Here is a 13,462-nt window from a genome sequence, read left to right as displayed (position 1 = left end):
CTTTCCAACGATACCCCACACTGTAGGGTTGAAGCAAAAAAAAAATCACCCCCACTTTACGTGTAGGGGAGGTACCCTCAAAAAAAATTAAAATTTTATATTTTATTGTACGACTTTGTCGGCTTTATTGATTTATATATCCATGCCGAATTTCAGCTTTCTAGCACTAACGACCACGGAGCAAAGCCTCGGACAGACAGACAGACAGACAGACAGACAGACGGACATGGCGAAACTATAAGGGTTCCTAGTTGACTACGGAACCCTAAAAATGGGTTGACTACGGAACCCTAAAAATGGGAACAAAGAGTTAGATATTTTAGAAAGCAAACCACAAATCAAATATAATAAATACTGTTTAATACAGTTTTTGAGTTACAAATATAGGGCTTTGAATAGTGTGGTTTGTGTGGCGATAGGAAAGCAAGTGTAGGGAGCTGAAGGCTCCGGCATATGTGTCGTGAGGATGCGGAGCTGTGATTGGCTAATTATACATATCACGCGATATTCAGGTGTCATGATTGGGTGCGGCTCGATACAATGCAAATATGTCCTCTGTGTATTGGAAACAAGGTTGATCTTAGAATAAATGTATAATTCATGGCAAACGTAGCGAAGCGGCGTGAACATATGTAATTAAATGATATTGTTTTACTGATTGCTTAATTTTTCCCCAACACATGACCATTTTATAAATGATCTATCGATATCGATTTATTTTGGGTTACCTGTTGACATTTGATCTGGCAGTTCATCCTCTTTCGCGAGGCCAAAACGTCATAACGCCATACGACTTTCATAATGACATACGATTTATGGAGTGTGGAATTAAGAGGAGTGACATCTCTTATTATCATTAGTAGAACTGTTGCAAAAGTGTCCAGCTGTTAGCTATAAATAATAGTTCCAAATCTTTCCAGATTAGCGCTAGAGTAGCTAAGAACCTATAGGCGCTATTGACGGAGTGAAGTGCGCTATCTATGATTTGATTTTTTTGTTCAAGTATTCTAGGTATTGTAGCGCCACCTATTTAAGGTTTTTTGATGACACTTTTTGGTAGATGGAGATTTATTTCCTTACCTCCACCTTCCGTAATACGATTGATTATTTTTTTTATTTATTAATTGGAAAACCTGTTGGTGGCATATTAAACATATTAACAATATGTATAACAATCGGAGGCCAATTATAGGTTCTCACAGATAGAAATTTCATAGAAGTTATCTTCAGTAAGTAAGTATATATAGCTAACAATTCTGCGTAGACTAGGCAAGTACATACATAGATTAAAAATAGAAACTATTGAAGACAAAAATCATTATTTATTACAGAGAAAATAAAAAGGTCAAGCTCACTAAAAGAATTTAAGCGTTAAATACGGCGTATAGACTGCGTATTTATATTAAACACATCAATATCGTGCTCTCTTGACAGACTGTTACTTTAAGTTAAAGGGATAATACCTTTTAACTCTATTAGGAGTGTCGAACACTACTACTACTAAGCAGTTCAGGACAGTCAATGCTGCCATCAGTAATTTTCAAGAAATATCTAAGAAATATATTAGATGAGTTATATGGGATACGTAATATATAGCAGAGAAACTTTATGAATTTTCTCTGTATCCGCTCGACCCTATCTATATTAACGTTGTAATAGGGGTTCCGGATCTGGGAAGTATACTTGAGTTTGCTTCTTACAAATGAACAATACAGGATCTTGACAGTTTTTGCCTGTGTAAAATCGGAAGAGCTGCGCATTGTGAACCCAAGAGACTTAGTAGCGATCTTCACAATGCATTGATAGCATTGAGATTGAGAGTCAAATAGTAATTTGGAATCATGTATTACGCCCAGATCTAAATAATAAATATTGATTATTTGTAGCATAAACAGAAGTGATCGGTGAACTCTGCCGTGAGAAAGTAACTAGGTACATGACATTTAGGAAAGTTAAGATCAAAATTATTTTCTCTATATCTCGATCTCAATCGTCTTTGGTATGTACTACCACTGATAATTCAGTGTATATACCGTATTTTTTGACATTTAGATTTTATTCTAGAAAGTTTCTAGACTAGTATTTTTATACAATTTTGGTGTTTGACGATCCTTTTGTGAAATTCTTATCATTAAGTTTACCATGTTTATAATAATTCAAGAATGGTGGAGGGTCGAGTGGATAAGCGCGTCTTTTATTCCGAGTTGGAGGAAGGCAAGCGAAAGCAAGGCGGACAACTCCTCAGGTACAAGGACGTGCTTAAACGCCATATGAAGAACTGCGACATTGAGCCCCTACAGTGGGAAAAGCAGGCCGCTAACCGCCCTGTGTGGAGATCTTTGATTAAGAAACATACGGATATTTTTGAATCCCGTCGTTAAACAGATCTGGACGACAAGAGGGATGAGCTGAAAGCCCGACCACCAGCGGTGATCAGCTATAATTGTATTGATGGTGTCCTCTCGTGCCCGTTGTGCGCACGGGTCTTTGCCAACAAGATCGGCTACGTCAGCCACACGAGAGCACATGAACGCCAAAAAAGGAGTTCAAGCAGTCGCCGTGGCCGAAAACGGTCAGGAGCATATATATATAATAATTCAATGTTTTTTTTTGAGACTCTGATATTTAGATTAAGATGATATTTGTGAAATTTGACGATTTAAAAGTGCTTGTTGCTAGGCCTATTTGAATAAAGAATATATACTTTGACTTTAACTTTACCAAGACGATTGAGATCGGTTTGTACAAGAGCAAAATCTTGGTCTGATTTAATCTGAACAATATTTTTCATATCACCTTCGAAACAAAGCAACCTAGAAAACTTGAAGCATTCAGAGTTATCATCAATAAAAAAAAAATCAAAGGACTGAGCAAAGATCCTTGTGGGACACCACTTGGAACATTAACCCAACCAGAAACATAATTACTTATAAAAACAGCTTGAGATCGGTTGTTAATATATTATATGAAGAAAACCACCTCAACAGGTCACCATTTATCCCTAAGCGTTGGAGTTTCACAATAAGCAACTTGTGGTCAATACGATCGAAAGCTTTACTATAGTCCGTGCAAATGATTGACCTGATTAACTTAATCCATTGCCTCTGTAATAAAATGATTTAATAGCTTCAGGTTGGACATCGTAGATTTGTGGACACCATTTGTTGAAATTAGATTGGTTTATCTATTCTTCTAATATCCGTAGATCATTCCTTCTCTTATACCTACAGAAGAATTCTGACCGCAACATCGAAAAAATAAACATTTTTATCCTTTTCTGGGAAATGTGATACTGTAACATCTGGGTCCATCTCATGGATTGCCCAGTAACAGGACCTAATTCAACGGAGAGCGACTCAAATTGTCGGCTGCCAGCATAATTTTAGTTTGGCTTGACTCCTTGGCGCTGCATAGAGATTTAGTGTCGCTCTGCATTTTCTATCGTATTGCGCTCCGAGGAACAGCCGGCCTAGCTACGACAACGAAACGCTTTTCGTCTCTCTCACTCTTCCGTATTAATGCGACAGTGACAGTTGCGTTTCGATCGCTACGGAGCGTAAGCGATTTGCATGTTGGCTACGCGGCCTGTTCGGATTAATCCGTGCCGTTTCTTTCCGCCATAGCCCTACGCGACAACATTTCCATCGTCACCACTAAGATGGTTGGTATGCGTTTCTCCAGAAACTCCCTGCCTCGCACCGCTAAACTATGTCGTAGCGATACGACCTTCAAACATTTCAAACCTTCAAAACAAGAGCGTACTGCCATCGTAAAGGACTTGCAACACAAAGGGGCTGCAACGCAATTGTAACGGATATATTTTAACGTGTAATTTAAAACGCGAAGTCCCGTTTTATTTTATCGTATGATTTACGTTTTCGTGTTTTTCTGCTCATAAATCCAAAATAAATGTTTATACAAGATTATAGGAATCACATGCAAAAAATCAAATGAAAAGTATCGATATCGATAAATAGTTGAAACAATTGTTCAAGCCATTTTTTTTGCATACAAATGAATATCACCTGCAAGATGTGTAAATAATAACGTCTCGGAAGTCTTTAAATTCTCGGATGTTATTAAATCTTAATTAATATTCCTTAAACCATCTGCGGAGTAAGAGGTTAGTGAGATTTATTTTCTGTGCGACGTTATACTTGAATGTTATACTTCAAAAATGACAATTAGGCAGACGACTGTTTGAATCACAACCGTATATTTAAGAATTATTTCGCTTTAAATTTAGTTTTTTCTTCGCCAGTGTGATGAAAATTATTGCGTGTAACTCCGGGGGTAACAATATTGCAAACTGGGTCTTTAATGCACTCCAGCCTATGGCTGTCGTAAATTAACACCCTCGTTTCCAATATTTTACTTACCCCCCTCGTTGTGCACAATGCACTATTACGGTTATCAATCAAAACTAACTTCGGAATGGATTTATTGTGTAATTTTTATTCTGATATTTAACTCCTGATTCCTTAAATAACGACACTTTTACTAAATGTGACCTCGGCCAGTAAAACGTCCCACTTTGTTACTTGCCATAAGGATGAGATTTGCTTGTATCTTTAATTCTTTATACGAGTAACCTGTGAAGGCGTCCTTATGGCAAGCGACACAGTGGGACTTTTTGCCGGCCGCGGTCACAATGGTTACGTAATGTTTTATAAAATACACATATATTTTACTTTCCTCGTATTTGAAATGAAAAGTTGAGTGGGCGAAAAGCCCCTCCATCATAACTCGGATTATTGGCGCCAAAATACCTCATCAGAAATGGTTGGCTTTCATCTCTTATTTAACAATATATGTACTATCGATCATGATTGGTCAAACGGCTTTTGACTTTTCTTTTAATAATCTCTTGTTGTAATAAAATGACGGAAGTATCACAAAGATGTACCCTTTTGCTTGTACGATTATTTTTTCGTTTAGTATGTTGCTTTTTTCGTGTCGTGTATGGAACGGTACGGAACCCTATATTAATACATAGATTCGAGTGTGATGAAAAACATTGTGTTCTCCGGGGGTACAAATATTGCAAACTTCGGGGCTCGACATACAAGTGTAAGAAAAAAATACAGGGAAGTCCCTGTATTTTTTCTTCGGTTCATTTTATATTTGTTCATTAATTTCACTATGTAATGATTTCATTACAGATGGGCCTCCTTAGTTATATCATATCCACGTCTGAAGTGGCGTTCTTGCCCCGGCTGGTCAAACTTATACAGGTCGCTCTAGCAGGCCTGGCAGTTCTCCACTTAGGAGCTGACAACTATCCGCCGCAAGCCACAGTGTTCGGTATGTTTAATGACCATTTTTTTATACCACGTCGTGGCAAACAAGCCCACGGCTGCCTGATGGTAAGTAGTAACCGTAACCTACTCCTACAAGTTCAGGGATGTAACATGCCCTTTACACTCCTTTTTTGATGAAACCCATACTGTAGTCCCTCAAGAAAACCTGGACAGGGAGCTCATTTATCTTTAAGAGGAAAGCGAACAACCGCGCGAGATCGCTTCTCCATACAAACGTAGTGCCCATTTTCCTCCCACGTATAAAAATATTTTAAAATATTTTCCACGTGTAAGGCATGAAATAACTATTCTGACACAGATGGTGACCAGTTCGACTTCATCGTGGTGGGCGCGGGATCGGCAGGGGCCGTGATAGCAGCGAGGCTCTCGGAGATAACTAATTGGAAGATCCTGCTTATTGAGGCTGGTGACAACCCACCTATAGACTCGGTTGTAAGTTTGACTTCCTCGTAGGGATGTTGGTTGACTTTTTTAAGTAGACAAGTAGAATTTATAAATAAAATAAAATCCCCAATGCAATAAAATGGCTGTTGATAAAACATATCAAATAACCATCGCTACAAAACTTGCTTTCAAAAAGAAAACAAAAAACCGCGTCGAAATATTTGATATTTCATTATCAATTTAGTTGCTTCCATACATTGTCCTCTTCCACCCTCAAAAAATAGGACAAATTGACGTTATGAAAACGTTTCTAAATATCCACCAAAGTCAATTTCGAGCAACTTTTGTTTGTTAAATACTCTCATACAAAATTTCTCAAATAACAAGTGATTTTATTTCAGATTCCAGGCTTGTTCCCTTTTCTAGACTACTCTATGGCTGACTGGAATTATTACAGCGAAGATGACGGGTTCTCCTGCCAAGCTCACAAAACTAAAACTGTCCATCTCACCCGAGGCAAGATGCTCGGAGGGTCTAGCGGCGCCAACTACATGTACTGCGTGCGGGGGAACAAGGGTGACTACGAGAACTGGGTAAGCCAAGGAGGCATCGGTTGGGACTGGGACAACGTGACACATTACTTCAAAAAGAGCGAAGGACTCAAAAGTCCTGAAGTTTTGGCAGCCGGATCAGCCGACCTACACAACACTGAAGGCCCCCTGGGAGTGTCACTTCTAAAATGGGATGAAGAAACTATGAATACTCTGGACTCTTATCTAAGCGCTTTTGGTGAAAAACATCCAATTCTTATCGACACAAATGGCCACGAGCAGATTGGTTATGCGCTTCCCCCATTCACAGTGTATGATAAAAGACGCCAAAGCACTGCAGTGTCTTTCCTCCGCCCAATTAAATCTCGCGAAAATTTATATGTCCTCAAAAATACTTTATGCACGAAAATACTTTTCGATGAAAATCTGAGAGCTATCGGGGTAGAGGTGAAGTTACCTGATAAAGAAGTTATCAGTCTTTACGCTTTCAAAGAAGTGATATTATCGGGTGGTTCTATCAACACACCTCAGTTATTAATGCTATCAGGTATCGGACCGCAACAGCATTTAATCGATATGGGAATTGAAGTACTGCTAGATTCGCCATTAGTCGGTCAAAATTTACAAGATCATTATTATTATTTCGTAATATTAACAGGAAAAAAAGGACTCAAATCAGTACCTCAGAACATTAAAGTATTGACAAATTTGGACCAATTCCCTATTCCAGCCATAACGGGACATATAGCGTTATCCAAAAATAGCTCAGTTCCCGATTATCAAGCACAGGTGTATGTGGCTCCAGCCGCTTCTGTATTCAGCACTCTCGTTTGTTCTTACGTATTTGGGCTGGAAGATAAGATCTGCACGGCTATTGCACAGGCGAGCCAGAAGCAGGAAACTCTCGTAGCTGCATTAGCTATGCTGCATCCTGATTCCAGAGGGCACATCGAGCTCAGAAGCAAAAATCCTGAAGATAAGCCAAAAATCTTCCTTGGTTACTATGAAAACGAGGCAGACTTGGATAAGCATGCAAAAATAGCAAAGCATTATTTGGAAGTTTTAGACAGCGAGTATATGAGAAGCGTAAACTCTGAGGTAGTGGATATAAAGGTGCCTCAATGCTCTGATATAGAATTTAACACTCATGAGTATTGGAAGTGCCTGGCATTGAACACTGCGTCGACTCAGTGGCATCCAGCGGGGACTTGTGTGATGGGTGTGGAGGGTAAGAGCGTGGTGGACCCTGAGTTGAGAGTACGAGGAGTGACAGGGTTAAGGATTGGCGACGCCAGCATTATGCCAAGCCTCACCAGTGGCAACTTGAATGCACCAGTTATTATGATTGGGCAGTGGCGGATTAACCGAACAGCAGAAAAAGCATATGCTAAGGGCCCCGCGCCTAAGGGGGGCCCCGCGCTCCGACCCTGGCCATGCGATTTTGGCACGTGCAACCGGCCAAGTTCAAGTAGAACTCGCACTCCGCGGATCCTGTACTATCACATTTTATTTACAATGTATTTGTTTCGTAAGTCATGTTACTGACTTATATTGATCTATTATTATTATTTTTTATTATCCTGTAAAATTTTCTTTATGACGATACCAAATTTAAATAACTTTTAGGCTTACGCAAAGACCAAGAGCAGAGTTTAACATAAAACCGGAGGTGCAGTGTCTCAAAACTTTTGTGCATGGCTAAGCTGCAGGAAACAGCAGAGCTCGGAAACGAACAAAAGAAGATAAAAAAAACATATTATTGAAAAGCAAGGAAGGATGATTTATTTATTTATGTATTATTTCAAATAACAAATTGCACCTTACAGCTAATGCCTAATGATGATCAGCTTTGAACTCGTAGTAGGCCAAATGACGCGCTCCTCTACGGCTGGCCGGGCGCCCGAAATATGCCGAGTTACTGCATAGCCCTTATAAAAAGAAAACAGCGGGGCCCCTATGCAGGGCTTTGCATTCACGTAGGCCGGATGTAAAGCCCTGCATAGGGCCCGATACCTAAAGTATACCAGCAAGTCGTACTTTAGAGCAAGAACTAAGGCCGAACAGCAGGCGAGCCGAAATCAAAAAATTCGCATACTAGGGAAAAATCGGTGACAATACAATATTGACGTTTTGAAGACCGTTATTCGTTTTGAAAGACCTTATCCAACCATACGCCACACTGTAGGGTCAAAGCAAAAATAAAATAAAGAAAAAACATTTTGAATGGGAGGTACCCTAATTTTTTTTATAAGTAGTTTTTATTTCACCGTACTGTCGCAATGCATAATTTATGTATCCATGCCAAATTACAGCTATCTAGCACTAACGATCACGGCGCAAACCCTCGGACAGACGGACATGGCGCAACTATAAGATACACTGCATAACATAACTAATCGAGAACTAAAAAAAAATTAAGACATCGTAAAAATGTTGTGATGGTACTGAATCCTCGGGGTGCGAGTCCGACTCGCACTTAATCTTTTTTTTTTCAAACCAGGGGGCCCCGCGAGCTATTGTGCTAAGGGCCCCGCGCCTTCTTAATCCGCCCCTGTGATTGGAGAGAAGTTGTCCGATATGATTAAACAAACTTACGGTCAACAATAATTATCTTCAATTTTTTTTGAAAACTGTTCGCAGTGCGCCGAAATATGCTTTTAGCTTTGGCTTTTATTTACGCTTTGCTAATGTGCTTTTAATATCTTCTATGCTAATTCTTTCTTTTAGAGTCAGACCAAGCTAAGTTGGCAGCGATTTTGATAGCCCAGACTGTGTAAGTGTTAAATAAACGTCATAATTTCATAGAATAACGCTTGTACTGTCTGGGCTACCAAAAATCGCTGCTAACTATGTATATTGTACTGTATTTCTTTATTAAACTTTATGACGTACAATGTATACGGTAATTGTATACGGTACAATAAATAATTCATGTCGCACTAACTTGTTTTTATTCTCACGTCAGACTAATATTCACCCAAAAGCTTTTTTTTCTCCGAATCAATTCTTTATTATTTCATTAACAATACAGTATTGTGTTTGAGTATTTTTACATGCTAACTTATTAATTATAATCATTATAGAAACACATCACAAACGTGTGAACCGTCTAAAATATGCATACATACAATGCCAAAAGTAAACGGAAAGCCACTTGGCTAGCGAGTTAGTGTTTTTTTTTATTGGATTGGAAGAATCTATTAAAACAGTTTTTCAAATTTGAAAGAAATGCTAGTTTTGATCAGATTTGCCTCACAGTGTGCCCTATTTCGTAGTTAATTATTTCATGCGCCAACAGCTTTATAAACAATAACAATTGAGGTGTTTGAAAACTATAACCCGATTACGGACTTTTTATAGAGAGGCTTAGAGAGACCCTTCTTGAAAGCCGGTTAAAATGTAACCTGTCACCCAGTTTATATGAAGATAACTCGAGGCCCGAGCATAGGACAGTCAATCATCGACGTAGTCGCGGGCTTATGCCCGTCGCCGGAATAAATGCATATTTATTTTTATAAAGTTATGAGATTTGTACATTGGCATAGGAAAACCAATACATATCTCTAAAAACTTTTGTTCTTCTTCTTCCTTGCCACTTCCTATTATTTGGGGTCGGCTCTCCTCGTTCTAAGGCGCCAGGACGGTCTGTCCTGGGTTGTCGTATCTGTAAGTTGGGCTCGCTCCAGGTCGCGGGTTATAGTAGATCTCTAAAAACTTTTGTTCTATATAGTTTCCGATACAGCAGTTAAAAAACTGTATAATATACTATAACTGTACTCAGTGCCTCATATAACTTTAAAACAGCGTTTCTTGTAGGCGAGAAACAGCGATTAGAATAAAATATTTATTGGCGCGATAATCAAATAAATCTGGACCAAAAATAATCCCTCGAAGCTTACAGCGGGGGCGTGTCGTATGCCCTTATCGTATCTCCGGAGCTTATTATCATTGCTTTTTTTATGAGATTTGCAGGACAAAATACGTAAATGTCTATTACATATAATAGGCAATCTAGTTTTTGTCGAGCTATATAGACTCCTGAAACCCTAAAAAAGTGAAGTGGTTCCGGAGTTGCTGTGCCTCGTTACTTGCTCTTTGCTTTGAAATGATTTCATTAATTTATTAATTTTCCGCCTCTGTTTAACAACCTGACCACCATTGACCCTTATGGTTTCGCAATAAGGTATAGAAATAGTCAGTCGACAGGACGATGGTATGCTTGGATCAGCAAGTCGCGTCTCCGATCCAGCGTCAGTCGGCGCTCGTTCGTATGAGAGGCACACGCGCCGCTTCTCCAGCGGTACCGAAGTTTTCTATCGCGAATCGGTTTGAATTCTGTACTTTCATTGAACAAAACGTAACTATAAATGTTTTTAATAATACCTTGACGTTAATTTAATTGCGATTTCAAAGTGAAACTGACTTTAAGCTATTGTCGTTTGAAACTGAAAAGTTTTTGAATGGGAAAACTCTCGTGTTGATAAATGTGAAATTAAAAATTCAATAATGTTAATTAATTTGCAACTTTAGTTTTAGATTGACTTTTTCGCTAGATGTTAGTGATTTTTCGATGATTACTGGAATTTTATTCTAGGTACGTAGTGTGGATGTGTTGAAAATATTTAGGTAAAAGTTTCGAAAAGAAAATGGCAATGGAATTGAAGCTGCGTGAAAACGAAACGATTGACGACTTTTACAATCGTTGCAACAATTTGACATATTTCGACTGCAGTGAAGAAGAAATGCTATGGTGGATGATGGGTTCCCGGCGTTTGCCTCTGAACGAAATTATTCCCATAAGTATAGTGCTTGTGGTAATATTTTTGACTGGCGTGGTGGGGAATATTTGCGTGTGTGTGGTGATTGTGAAGCATCCAGGACTGCATACGGCGACTAACTATTATCTGTTCAGCTTGGCGGTCAGTGATCTGCTGTTGCTGATGTTCGGTAAGTTATTTATTCATTACAGTAAATCCCGGTTAAGAATATTTAGAACGGACACGTCAAAAACACATCGCGGAAAAGCGTATTAACCGTGAGAAAGTGTATAAAAAAGAGGTTCAGGACTAGTGAAAAATTGCGGGAAAGCGTATTAAAAGTCTCACGAACCCTCTGGCAAAAAGCCACTCCCATACAATTACACTGTCATTTTAAAACGACAAGCTGAAATTTAATTTTTATCAAACTTGCTCGAAAAAGATCTTATCTCATGCAGATCTGAAGGACAAAGGCATAATTATATTGTTCCCGCGCGTGAGGAAAAAACTATTTTATTGCATTTTTTAATATTGTGTCACTAATTCATACGAACCAAGTATAAATCAGTTTTCTTTTAAAATACTAACGTTTATAATTTATTTTTGTTTTTTATGTATTTTTTTATTAATTTGATTATATTATTAGCAGCTTACAATATTTTTACAGAATTTTCAGTCGTAGCTGAACGCCGGATAGGTCTGTGCGAACTTGCGAAGTGTGATGAAAAACATTGTGCGTAACTCCAGGGGTAAGAATATTGCAAACTCAAGTCTTTAATGCACTCCAGCCTGCAGTTGTCGTGCATCTAAAGACCTCGTTTACAAAACTTGACTTACACCCTTCGTTGCACAACTATTGACTTAATAAACATAATTCCAAACATTACTTAATATTTGCAATCTGCATACACATCTTGGGACTGAACCCGGATCGTCGCTATTACCGCCTCGCCTGTTTCTACATGGCTGTTTGCTAATTGCGCTCGAGAATGAATTTAAAAAAAAGAGGGCCGGGACGGAAAAATATTACACTTTTTTCGCCTAGCCGCCAACCGTCCGATAAAGGACTTCGTTCCAAAAAAAGGTTTACAAAATATATGTGTAGGGGCATAGCTATCGTTAATATACATCAAATGATGTAAAAATATTTTCCATAGTGTCAATATTCAGAGAGGAAAATGGCGACTACGTATGGAGAATTGATCGTCCCCTTTCCTCACAAGAGTTCATTTGTGGAGGACCCCAAAAAGATCAAACGTGCGTCGGTATTAATTTCCTGGCAAATATGAATGGCATTTCTAACGACGCAATTGAGTGATTCCACTTATTAGATGACGGCTTAATGCCTTTCCAAATATTACACATCTGGTTAGGGTTCCGTAGGTAAATTTCCCTCTTTCCCTTATGTCTATCCACCTGTTTAGATCCAGAGAGAGAAGAGATTCAGATTAAGAATTTTGTATATAATATTCATAAGCAGTCATAAAAATGTAAATATAATACTTAGAGCTCAACGAGGGTGCGGGGTGTTAGGGTCGGCAACGCGCATGTAACACCTCTGGAGTTGCAAGCTCTCCATAGGCTGCGGTAACCGCTTAGCATCAGGCGGGCCGTATGCTTGTTTGCCACTGACGTAGTATAAAAAATATAATAAAAAAACACGAAAAATAAATACAAAGTAATAAGTATTTATTTTACGAGGGGGTAAAGTTGTCGTTTACCTTCCCGTGCTAATATCCCGTGATACCCGAGCAAGCGAATGATATCAAGATTGGACCACGAGTGTAATGTTGCGAGGGTTTTAAGGCACGAGGGTTAAACTAATTTTGCTACCTATCGTAAGTAATTTTTTTTACCACATCAACCTATGGAAAACTGACTATAAAACAGTACAAATCAAATCCAAATGAAGACTATTAAATATGTAGGTATCATTTAATGTTTATTATGGTTAATTTTACCAGTCAACATGAGGACACAATTCAAAATTTGCATCACCTTACTTTGCCACTCTTGTGGATAAAATGTAACTTTCTCATCCGTTTTTGAAGAATAAAGAGATTTACGAGCTAGTGTGGTTATTTGTGTTACAAGGGGGCAAAATTATAGTTTAATCGCTCGTGCTAATATTGATACAAATTGAACCACGAGCGTAGCGAGTGGTTCGTGAAGTGGAATCTTGAGCGTTGCGAGGGTTTTCAGGCCCGAGGGTTAAACAAACTTTGCCTCCGAGTGAAACACAATATTTTTCACCATACCAACGCGAGGAAAATACTAGCTATGAAATACCAAAAAAAATCAAAGCAAACGAAATCCAAATGAACATAATAAAAAAATTACATTCACACTTAAATTTTATCATTTACAAGTTAATTTCTACCAGGTAACATAAGGAAACAACTCAAAATTTGTATTTGATTACTTTGCCCCACATGTGGATAAAATGTAA

The 13,462-nt window shown here is 38.5% G+C and overlaps 2 protein-coding genes across 2 annotated transcripts in view; both read left to right on the top strand.

Annotated features, from left to right (window-relative positions):
• Positions 1–3,771: 3,771 nt before the first annotated feature.
• LOC133525222 (ecdysone oxidase-like) lies at positions 3,772–8,999 on the top strand. The gene is made up of 6 exons (XM_061861510.1): positions 3,772–4,447; positions 5,163–5,304; positions 5,620–5,770; positions 6,044–6,051; positions 6,093–7,605; positions 8,984–8,999. The coding sequence occupies exons 1-6, from the start codon at positions 4,397–4,399 to the stop codon at positions 8,997–8,999; spliced, it is 1,881 nt and encodes a 626-aa protein (XP_061717494.1). The 5' UTR covers positions 3,772–4,396.
• LOC133525076 (neuropeptides capa receptor-like) overlaps positions 8,653–13,462 on the top strand; it is a 267,296-nt gene continuing 262,486 nt past the window's right edge. Inside the window, exon 1 of the mRNA XM_061861307.1 lies at positions 8,653–11,203. Coding sequence (XP_061717291.1) covers positions 10,903–11,203 — 301 coding nt within the window. The 5' untranslated portion in view covers positions 8,653–10,902. The remainder of the gene's footprint in view (positions 11,204–13,462) is intronic.

This window comes from Cydia pomonella, chromosome 14 (genome assembly GCF_033807575.1).
Source record: "Cydia pomonella isolate Wapato2018A chromosome 14, ilCydPomo1, whole genome shotgun sequence".
Classification (NCBI taxonomy): Eukaryota; Metazoa; Arthropoda; class Insecta; order Lepidoptera; family Tortricidae; genus Cydia; species Cydia pomonella.
This window is presented reverse-complemented; position numbering and strand designations above follow the sequence as displayed.